The 11,792-nt window shown below is 40.9% G+C and overlaps 1 protein-coding gene across 1 annotated transcript in view; it reads right to left on the bottom strand.

Annotated features, from left to right (window-relative positions):
• Positions 1-11,792, bottom strand: part of ANKFY1 (ankyrin repeat and FYVE domain containing 1) — an 84,096-nt gene that overhangs the window by 11,965 nt on the left and 60,339 nt on the right. The window contains exons 11-14 of the mRNA XM_063457418.1: positions 9,443-9,540; positions 7,004-7,229; positions 5,046-5,144; positions 3,536-3,689 (exon numbers count right to left, since the gene is read on the bottom strand). Of these exons, the coding sequence (XP_063313488.1) occupies positions 3,536-3,689; positions 5,046-5,144; positions 7,004-7,229; positions 9,443-9,540 (577 nt within the window). The remainder of the gene's footprint in view (positions 1-3,535; positions 3,690-5,045; positions 5,145-7,003; positions 7,230-9,442; positions 9,541-11,792) is intronic.

Raw genomic sequence — 11,792 nt, 5'->3', positions numbered from 1 at the left:
TACAGCAGTCTGTGTGTGTGTGTGTGTGTGTGTATACAGCAGTCTGTGTGTGTGTGTGTGTGTGTGTGTGTATGTATACAGCAGTCTGTGTGTGTGTGTGTGTGTGTATGTATACAGCAGTCTGTGTGTGTGTGTGTGTATGTATACAGCAGTCTGTGTGTGTGTGTATGTATACAGCAGTCTGTGTGTGTGTGTATGTATACAGCAGTCTGTGTGTGTGTGTATGTATACAGCAGTCTGTGTGTGTGTATGTATACAGCAGTCTGTGTGTGTGTATGTATACAGCAGTCTGTGTGTGTGTATGTATACAGCAGTCTGTGTGTGTGTATGTATACAGCAGTCTGTGTGTGTGTGTATGTATACAGCAGTCTCTGTGTGTGTGTATGTATACAGCAGTCTGTGTGTGTGTGTATGTATACAGCAGTCTGTGTGTGTGTGTATGTATACAGCAGTCTGTGTGTGTGTGTATGTATACAGCAGTCTGTGTGTGTGTGTGTATGTATACAGCAGTCTGTGTGTGTGTGTATGTATACAGCAGTCTGTGTGTGTGTGTATGTATACAGCAGTCTGTGTGTGTGTATGTATACAGCAGTCTGTGTGTGTGTGTGTATGTATACAGCAGTCTGTGTGTGTGTGTGTGTATGTATACAGCAGTCTGTGTGTGTGTGTGTATGTATACAGCAGTCTGTGTGTGTGTGTGTGTATGTATACAGCAGTCTGTGTGTGTGTGTATGTATACAGCAGTCTGTGTGTGTGTGTGTGTATGTATACAGCAGTCTGTGTGTGTGTGTGTGTATGTATACAGCAGTCTGTGTGTGTGTGTGTGTATGTATACAGCAGTCTGTGTGTGTGTGTGTGTATGTATACAGCAGTCTGTGTGTGTGTGTATGTATACAGCAGTCTGTGTGTGTGTATGTATGTATACAGCAGTCTGTGTGTGTGTATGTATGTATACAGCAGTCTGTGTGTGTGTGTATGTATGTATACAGCAGTCTGTGTGTGTGTGTATGTATGTATACAGCAGTCTGTGTGTGTGTGTATGTATGTATACAGCAGTCTGTGTGTGTGTGTATGTATGTATACAGCAGTCTGTGTGTGTGTGTATGTATGTATACAGCAGTCTGTGTGTGTGTGTATGTATGTATACAGCAGTCTGTGTGTGTGTGTATGTATACAGCAGTCTGTGTGTGTGTGTATGTATACAGCAGTCTGTGTGTGTGTGTGTGTGTATGTATACAGCAGTCTGTGTGTGTGTGTGTGTATGTATACAGCAGTCTGTGTGTGTGTGTGTGTATGTATACAGCAGTCTGTGTGTGTGTGTGTGTGTATGTATACAGCAGTCTGTGTGTGTGTGTGTGTGTATGTATACAGCAGTCTGTGTGTGTGTGTGTGTGTATGTATACAGCAGTCTGTGTGTGTGTGTGTGTATGTATACAGCAGTCTGTGTGTGTGTGTGTGTATGTATACAGCAGTCTGTGTGTGTGTGTGTATGTATACAGCAGTCTGTGTGTGTGTGTGTATGTATACAGCAGTCTGTGTGTGTGTGTGTGTATGTATACAGCAGTCTGTGTGTGTGTGTGTGTATGTATACAGCAGTCTGTGTGTGTGTGTGTGTGTGTATGTATACAGCAGTCTGTGTGTGTGTGTGTGTATGTATACAGCAGTCTGTGTGTGTGTGTGTGTATGTATACAGCAGTCTGTGTGTGTGTGTGTGTATGTATACAGCAGTCTGTGTGTGTGTGTGTGTATGTATACAGCAGTCTGTGTGTGTGTGTGTGTATGTATACAGCAGTCTGTGTGTGTGTGTGTGTATGTATACAGCAGTCTGTGTGTGTGTGTGTGTATGTATACAGCAGTCTGTGTGTGTGTGTGTATGTATACAGCAGTCTGTGTGTGTGTGTGTGTATGTATACAGCAGTCTGTGTGTGTATGTATGTATTGCATTTGTTGGAGGTACTAATAAATATAAGCTTTATTGTATCTATCATTTAAATTTTTATTCCTGTGAGTTGTGTAGGCAGAGCCCCACTGCACTGCATTGCCCGGGAGCCCATAATGTTGTTAAAATGGCACTGGTGTCTGTCAGTAAGTGTGTGTGTGTGTGTCTGTCAGTAAGTGTGTGTGTCTATTAATAAGTGTGTCTTTGAGTGTGACTCGGGTGCAATGCAGGCAGGATGACCAGAAGTCCGAGATGGACAGGCTAAGCAAGCAAACCTCCTCATTGAAGGTAGGATTGCAGCACTTGAAGACTCCAAGTGAAAGCGCAACATCCGGATTCGGAGTGTCCCTGAGGACATTGCAGACACCGAAGTCCCTCATTACATCGGGCGCCTACTGAGCTCTGTACTCTTGCCATCTACGGCCAAAGCAATCATGCTGGAGAACTATATCTGCCTGTCAGTGTGTGTGTGTTATTCACAGTGAGTGCCAGTGTGTCTGCCAGCAGGGCCAGCCTTTGGGGTGTGCAAGCTGTGTAGTCACGCAGAGCGCCATGACAACAGAGGCGCCCAGCGGACAACACAGCTCGCAAGTTGGGGACACCATCATATTCAATTTAAACTATTCCCTGGTGGTCCACTGGTGATCATATCCTCTCCCTCATGGTTCCAGTGCTCAGTTAATTAGTCAGAGCACAGACTCAGAGATTCTCAGCCTGAGCTGACAACATTGAAAGTCGGAGCCGCGAAGGAGTGGGTATGGCAAAGAGCTACTGATTAGCATAACATCAATCAATATCCGTTATAAAATTAGGAAAAGGTGGGCATGGATGGTGAGCCGATTCAGTGGTGCAATGGGCCACTTGACTGGATTTGCCCCCCAGGCCTGAGGATGCCAGCCCTCCCCTGTTTCCATCAGGCGTCACCTAAGTGCATTGTGCAATTCAATCACATTGATATATTCACTTTTGTGCTGGTGGCTAGTTCAACCATACATGACAGTCTGGAATTCCTTTCCGAATATCAATTCTGTGCAAACATTAAATCTGCAGTCAGCGTGCATAGCGAGGCAGAGTAAGCTTGTATTTCCCCCCCACACCTTTCACTTACTCCGCTTAGCCCATTGGGAAAATAAAATGCATAGTGTACAGAAGTATTATGTTTCAAATAAAAGTTAGGTTACTTAGTAAATAATAAACGAAATTTGCTTTTTAAAATTGTATTTATACTACTAAGTCCAGATATGTAAATGAAAAAACAAATAAACCATCAACTCCAGATGTTATATCTCATTATACTCCAATATTCTTTATGCGTGATAACGAGGAGAAAAGGTCCTATTATTACACAGTAATCATATTGAAGAAGTTCTGCCTGAAGGTGGCTCATGTTTGGCTGATTAAAAACAAAATCTTGAGAGAATCTCAAATTATCAAGTCTAATTCATGTTTCTGGACAATACCAATGTTGGTCAAGGATAATTTATTCAAATTGATTGCTTCTATTATACATAAAAAAACAGGTAAATAATATTGCATTAGACAGTTCACTAGCAATTTTACAAATTTTGCTGTCTGCTATATTTTATTACTCAATACCTGACGTTAATGTCAGCTTGGTGCTCCAGCAGGAAAAGGGCACTCTTGCTATCCTGTCTCTGTATTGCCATATGTAACAACGTCTGCCCATCTGACATTGTGTCATTTATAGAGGCCCCGGACCCCAGCAGTTGTGCAGCAATGGTGTGCATACCTGAAGAACATAACCACAAATTAGTAGATTAAAATCACATTTATTGCTGTGACATTATAAAGTAATTATACTAACGCACAAATACAAAACATCATAGAAATTAGAAGTGTTTTAAAGGGACACTATAGTCACCTGAACAACTTTAGCTTAATGAAGCAGTTTTGGTGTATAGAACATGCCCCTGCAGCCTCACTGCTCAATCCTCTGCCATTTAGGAGTTAAATCCCTTTGTTTATGAACCCTGCTCAAACCTCCCTGCATGTGACTTGCACAGCCTTCCATAAACACTTCCTGTAAAGAGAGCCCTATTTAGGCTTTCTTTATTGCAAGTTCAATTAAGATTTTCTTATCCCCTGCTATGTTAATAGCTTGCTAGACCCTGCAAGAACCTCCTGTATGTGATTAAAGTTCAATTTAGAGATTGAGATACAATTATTTAAGGTAAATTACATCTGTTATAAAGTGAAACCAGTTTTTTTTTTCATGCAGGCTCTGTCAATCATAGCCAGGGGAGGTGTGGCTAGGGCTGCATAAACAGAAACAAAGTGATTTAACTCCTAAATGACAGTGAATTGAGCAGGGAAATTGCAGGGGAATGATCTATACACTAAAACTGCTTTATTTAGCTAAAGTAATTTAGGTGACTATAGTGTTCCTTTAAGTAAAATTAAATAAAAAAAACAAAAAAACTCACAAATAGTGAAGATGAAGATATGCCGTATTTTTTTCCTTAGTGTCAGAAAAAAAATTGCCATTACTGTAACAATATCCAGTGGTTTAAACGCGTACCAAAAAACTATAGAATTTATTTAATGTTACTTGAAAATTAGTGTGTTATGTATTAGCTTTTAAAAAAAAAAAAAAAATGTATTTGAAGACTTATTTGAAAATTAAGTATGATATATATATATATTTTTTTTTTTGCATTACTTGGTGTGCTGTTGTGGTTTAAACAGTGTTGTTTTACTATTTGCTTAGCAGGGGAACTAACCTACCCAGAACTGCACCCATTTCTATATATGGTTCAGAAAATCTGGTCTGAAACTACTTGTGTGCAATCAGACACTAATACATGAAAATCTCATGAAGTTTAAACTTGACGTGATCATGTGTTGTAACTAAAGGCAAAGCTTCATGGGAGTTGTATTTCCACAACTTCTGGAGATCTACATTTTGAGTACACCAGTTTTAGGTGCTTTATTTGGGGAGATGTAGTCACATGGTTCATGGTTTAAATATCTGAATTAATAAGCAAGAGTAACAAATTAAGTGGCCACATATACACAGGCCCACTTACTTTTCGCATAAATTGAAACACATTTAGAGCAGTAATGAGAGATTTTTCTAGACACATACCTGTCCATAACGCCAGGCCCAGCACAGTTTGTTCTCTTGAGTCCTTCAAGCTGAAGTCAGGGATAATCTGAAGATTATTTGTTGCATGAAGAGCATTGGCTGCATGGGAATACAATAATAAAATAATTTATTAGATGAGTTTTACACAGCTCCAGCTATATTGTTTATCAATATATTTTTATTTGGAGTACTGAACCATTTGTTAGGGTTGCTGGGTAAATAATAGTCTATTTGTAAATAACTATGTGAATTGGAATCTAGTTGACATAATTTTGAATACTAAATTAAATTGTTTTGAGAAATAATTTTAGTAAGGTGTTATTTGTATCCACTATACAGTGTTACAGATATATATTTTGGTATTCATAAACAATCTAAAGACATATTAAATAAACACTACAAACACCATAACCATTGTGGTGAAAGTGACCTCGCCACTGGTTTTAGGACGGGCCAGTTTGCTTGCCTCCTACCCTGTGACTATGGGCCCTGCAATATACCTTGCCCAATACACTTTAAAAGGCCCCCTCTTCATGTAATGTAAGTACTTTTGTAGACCGACCGCTGGCCCTAATTCCCTGGAACTGTTTTGGGCATGAAGCCATGCTTGCGGACGGTCAAAAAGACACTCCCATGAAACTTTTGAACCCCTGCTCTGATCTGGGTGATTTTTGGATATGTTGTTCACCCAGATCAGCGCTATCCGGTGATGTTATGTTTTGGGTATACTTTCTGAACTTTGTGAAAATTTGTTTTTTCTGCCTGGAGATAATTGGGTTACTAACAGGACTTTACTCTATCTCCCAAGCAGAGGGGAGGGATTGTGTGCTGTATATGGGCGTGTCACAGACTGTATATTTGTTCTGATTGGTTTGTGTCCTTTATGTTCCTGTGCCCTATCAGGTCCAGGGTGTGTTCCTCTGGCCTGGAGAATTAAATAAAAGCCAACCTGAACCATTAAAGATCAGATCATCTCGCACCTTCATGAAGTTTTGGCTCATGTTTGGGGGATTGGAGAACTACACTCTGGGGGATTGGAATAATCCCTTTACTCCCCCGAGTATAATCACTAAGCTCATGTGAGAGCTTGTTCCTGCTACTCTCTCTGGACTAAGAGAGGTCTACCCACCGGAAGCTGGATCCTGGTCACAAGTCCAGGGTGGGAAGGAGATGGCGAGATCCCATCCAAGCTGCGACGGTTCATGGGGTTTGCAGTAGTTATGGTGTTCCAGCACAGTGCTTATGGTACTCGTTAGTACCTGGTCCGTCACAACCACTATGACGCACTGTAGTGGTTCATAGGGACTATGGTGCCAGGAGTTCTCTTCGCATCTCCCATTGTAAGTAGACAAAACATTTAGAACAATTTGGCTTCTTATTTGCACCACTCCTTCCCTTAACTACTTTTGACAGTGAGCTAGAAGCACTCAGCCAATAAGCTAGCTCTGCACTGATCCAGAAAACCCAGCTGGACCACTGGGGATACAAAACCTCACTGCAGGACCACCCCTGAAATTAATGCATGAATCTTAAGTGGCATTGAGTTCTGTAGGGTACCCGCCCTGTTTTTTTTTTTTCACCCTCAAAATTCAAATCGAATACATACAATATTAAACATTTGAAATAACCTGCAACAGAGACTTTCCTAAAACATATCCCACTATATATATATATATATATATATATATATATAATTAAAACAATTGGAGTAAATCACAGTTATTAAACAAACAGTGGGGGCTAGATCAAGCAAACATCTTTGATTTAATTCTAAAATAATCCCGCCACAGGCAGCAACTCATTGACATAACTGCACCTATGAGGCAAAGCACAATTCTCAAGTATTAAAGATTGTTAGCTACTATAGATTTACACATTATATTATCCTGACATATTGCAATGTTGGTATGCATATATATGGAGGATTAATACATTAATGGTCCAACAAGGACAAATACCTTTTTGCTCCAATATGACGGATACCACGTCGGGATGGCTGTAAGCGATTGCCATGTGCAGGGGTGTTTGCAAGTATACACTGGATGACGGGTTATTTGCCACAGAACCTTTTGGGGATGGTACAGGCTCTTTTGTCTGGATGTTTGGGTTGGCCCCTTGCTGTAAGAGTTCTGCTGTAAGGTTGGACAGCCCCTCCCGGCATGCTGTATGTAATGGGCTTTCTCCCTGTAGGTATACACAAAAAGAGTACTTTCAGTAAAAGGTGTACGAGTATACAAAACAATGACATGCATCATTATTGAACCATGATGTACTAAGTTCTTTACACTTCCACACTCGTGAAGGGGATGCAAGAACAGCATGCAGACAAGTAAAACCATTAAACAAAAACTCTTGCCCTAGTTAAAAATAAATAAACATCTGCCGGAACACCAGGAATAGAAAAGCCATCTTCCTGCAGGAAAAAAAAACAACTAATGTTTATTATAACTGCTCTGCAATTTAAAATGGTTTTATAGTTTGTGTGTTGTATTCAGTCTGTCATAGAAGAATTATAATTTTTGAAACTTTCCATGAATTTGTGGTTTTACACTCAAATCCTACAACTCTGATGTTAGATCTAGGGCCCTTCTTAGTAGAATACATTTCCCAGAAGCCTATGGAACTACTATTGTCTCTCCAAACTAAGCCGGAAAGTCTACCTGAAAATCTGGCTAAAGCTTTTAACTAGCTTCCTTGATTCACATAAAAGTTAGGACATATTTTTATTCTGGTTAAATGTAGGAACTCTTCATCGCATTCAAAGTCCAGCAACTTTGCAGTCACTTGGATAAAGCAGAGGTTACACTACATCTTAAGTCCAACCTTGGAAGGCAATGACAGACAGAAAGTGCAAGGATATGTTTGGCTTTGGACTAATAGTGCAAAAGTGTAAATGTATCCAACCACATTATCCAAGAGAGAGTCGAGGTATCAGAATTTGTGTGCCAGGAACAGCTTTTTTTTGTGTCAAATGTTTTTTTTAAATTATTGGACATAAAACTAGATGATAATTCATCAAACACTACAATGAGACGTTATAGTGCATAGTGTCCCATTAATTAGCAAATCTGAAGTAAAACAATGCACCTCTGAATGCACCTTAGTTGGCTCTGAATTGCCCTAACTTTGAAACAGGAATTTCTAGGGAGTTAACATTTAAACTTTCCAAAACAATTACATATTTCATCCTGCTGATAGTGATGTCCCGATTCGTGGCGAATAGTTCCGGGCGAACATAGCGCGTTCGCCCTGCGGAGCTCAGTACGTGGTGTGCCCTCGAAGGATTAATTTTTTTGCGCTCGTTTTTTTCTCAAAGTGCGACGGTTATATTGGCTTTTTATTTGGCCTTTTTGGGGGCTGAAGAAAGAAGATTTTAGAAAAAAGAAAACATCTAATGGTAAGTTTATTTTTATTTATTTACAGGTTTTTAGCTTTATTGACTCCCCCTTCATTATTTTTAGGGTGAGGGGGGTAGGCAGGGGGACTATTTTTTTTGGGGGGGGGGGTGACTAGGGGTTTGGGGACCTCTAGTCACCTGGGGGGGGACAAATTTTTTTTTAGGGCCCCCACCCGCCGCTCAGGGGTGGGGGCCGGGGGGGAGGACAATAGGTGCCCCCCCGTTGGTATTTAGGGCCCCCACCCGCCGCTCATGGGTGGGGGCCGGGGGGAGAACATTAGGTCCCCCTGTTGGTATTTAGGGCCCCCACCCGCCGTTCATGGGTGGGGGCCGGGGGGTGGACATTAGATTCCCCCCCCCCAATTTGTGTTTAGGGCCCCCACCCACCGCTCAGGGGTGGGGGCCAGGGGGGAGGACATTAGGTCCCCCCCCCTTATTCTTGTTTAGGGCTTATTCTTATTCTTGTGGGGGCCCATCACTATTGTGGCTAGAAAGAGTCCCTGTGGGTTTTAAAATTCGCCTGCCTATTGAAGTCTGCGAACGGCAAATTTCATGTTCGCGACATCACTACCTGCTGATTCTGCAAGGGCATAAAGAATATAATATGAGGGGCTCTGCGCTGTGGCTACCCACTAATCGGTTTCCCCTTATATGCAAATGAAATGAATAAAAGGGTCAGGCAGACCCGCTATCATGCAGCACATTTAGAGCTGCTGCAATAACCCTAATAAATTTGATGAATGACTCAACTCATTATACATGAAATAATATAATCAAAAAGTATTATCTGGGTTAAAAACACTGCACTATGGGCTGCAACCAATGTATAAATCACAAACTTATATTCCCATTTCTCTGCTTTCAAAATACTGTATCACTTAGACAGATAATCTGTAGTAACTAAATAGGATATATCCTAGGAACATTATCTGTAGAGTGGCTGTAAATGAGCACAATGCTCTAACACCATAAGACACCAATGATCCTCCTTCAAACTCACCCATTTATTTTTATGATTGACTTTTGCTCCATGAGTTGCCAAGAATAAAGCGGCTGCCTCGTTCCCTGCACCTGCAGCTCTCTGTAACAAGCAATTACCTGCAAGAAACATTACATATATACATGAGAATCTCAAAACATATACAAATGAAACAGTCTGCACCATGAACGGACCTGGCTGAGTGTATGATGTTTTATAAACAGGATGTGATGTGTGGTTCTAAAGCAGTGAAGGTTGAATTGTGTAAAATAATGGACCATTATTCTTATATTATGTATACATACTATAACCTGTCCGAATTAAATTCTAAACATAATTAAAAAACATTCCCATACAAACGATAAAACAATATAGCATACAAAAATCGATTTTCTACACACAATATTTAAGGACATTGTGTACATTACATAAACACTTTAGGCACCATAACCATTACAACCACACACATGGTTATGGTGTTAGGAGTGCACTGGAGCCCTCTTTAAGTAAGTAGTCAAACAATTTAAGAATAGTTTGACAACTTACCTTGTAAGGGCCTGTAGCCCTGCTTCCAGCTTCCCCAACAAGGAGATTCCAGTTAGCTCCACTGAGGTAAGCAAGTGCCGTGCTGTTCCACTCTTATTGGCTGAGCGCAGCCCTGTGTCAGGAAATGCTTAACTCTGAAGACGTGCATGTAAGTGGTCCAACCGTTGGTAACATTTTTAACTACTTACTCTGAGAAGGCACCAGCGGGCTGTAGTGCTTATGTCCCATAGCAATTCGGTTTCAATGAAATATGTTGAGAGAAATGCTCTTAAGGTTGGCTAACCATTACGGGATGCTGTGTGGTGACACATGTAGCCATTATATCTCTAACGAGGCCCAATATTCACTATGAAAACCTTTAGGTCAAGGTCAATTCACGCATAGTTTTTTCATGCAACTAACTGACCATAGCTCACTGCTGCTTGCCTCAAGTTGCCATCCAAAATTGCTTAAGCAATCATTGCCAGTATCTCAAGTTTTAAGAGTTATAAGGAACAACTCGGACCCTACGACCAGGGAGGTACAGATTAAAGTAAATTTTGAAAGTTCTTTGAAAGAGGATATTGATATGACCTGGTTGAGGAAGCCCTCAGATCAGCTAGACTGAAGAATATGAACAACGATGTTAAACAACATCATGAAACCAACAGGGTGGTATCCCCTCAAATATTTAACTCTAAATGTTATCAATTTGCCAGAACCATTCGCACTAATTGGCACCTTATACAGAGTGACACGTCGATGAGAACCCCATCCCCCCAATCAGTTACAGAAGAGGTACTAACCTACTTAATATTTTGGTTCATACTGAGAGTGGCTCCAGGAATACTGGCTGTTTTAAATGCTTGGGATGCATCACTTTTAATCAGATGGTTCAGACTAAAAGTTTTCACCATCACACACTGGGAGAGAGTACAAGATTCGGCACTGGATCTTGTGTACTACTGAATGTCTTGTGTATCAAATTGTATGATATCAGCCTCAATTGGATATTACACTCCCCAAATTTTTCTTTCCTTTTATCACCTTTTTCTTCTGTCTTTTTGTGTTTTTGGAAATGTTCCCATGAAAGCTTTGGTTTTTTTTTTTTTTTTTTTAATTGTACTATTTTGTTAAATTACATGACAGGGTTTTCTCCTGGGAATAATTATGTATCCTGATTTTCTGTCACCTTTTACACGTATAGTAACTTTGAGCAATAATCTCGCTTCTTGCACTTGAATGTGAATAATTTTTCTATTTGGTATATTGTCAATCTCGTATATTCCTTTCCCATTTCCCCCTGTCCTGTCCTGTCTTTTTTTTTTTTTTTTAGGGAGACTTACAGACCAGTTCAAACTGGCTGCCCTGTCACTCTCTTAAGTCTCCCATGCGGTTTACAGCACAGGTTTTCAACTGCACAACAAGCAATGAGCACGCCGAAATCTGGCCACCTTACGGCTCCCAGGTGGTGGCCGGCAGTGAGCTAAGGCAGAGTAGGCACCAGCTTACATGGACTGCAGGTGCCTAATCTGCTTGAATGTGGAGGGGATGAAGAAGGAAGGCAAGGGAGAGCTGATGTCTGTGGTCTTCTAGCACTGCTCTCTCGTGCACCCTACGGTGATTGCAGGTTAATATGTCACTTTGGCCCTGGCGTCAAAACACAGCACACATAGGAGCAGTGCTGGAAGGGAACAAAGATTACACAAGCAGTGCTAAACCCCAGAGAAAAGATCCACTCCAGCTCTCCCAAAGGAAGGAACAATGGGTGGACTTGTATAAAAATAATAATTTGTGAGTGTGTGTGAGAGAATGTGTATGTGTCTGTCAGTCAGTGTGCGTCAGT

This window comes from Pelobates fuscus, chromosome 1, assembly GCF_036172605.1.
Source record: "Pelobates fuscus isolate aPelFus1 chromosome 1, aPelFus1.pri, whole genome shotgun sequence".
In the NCBI taxonomy this organism is placed as follows: Eukaryota; Metazoa; Chordata; class Amphibia; order Anura; family Pelobatidae; genus Pelobates; species Pelobates fuscus.
This window is presented reverse-complemented; position numbering and strand designations above follow the sequence as displayed.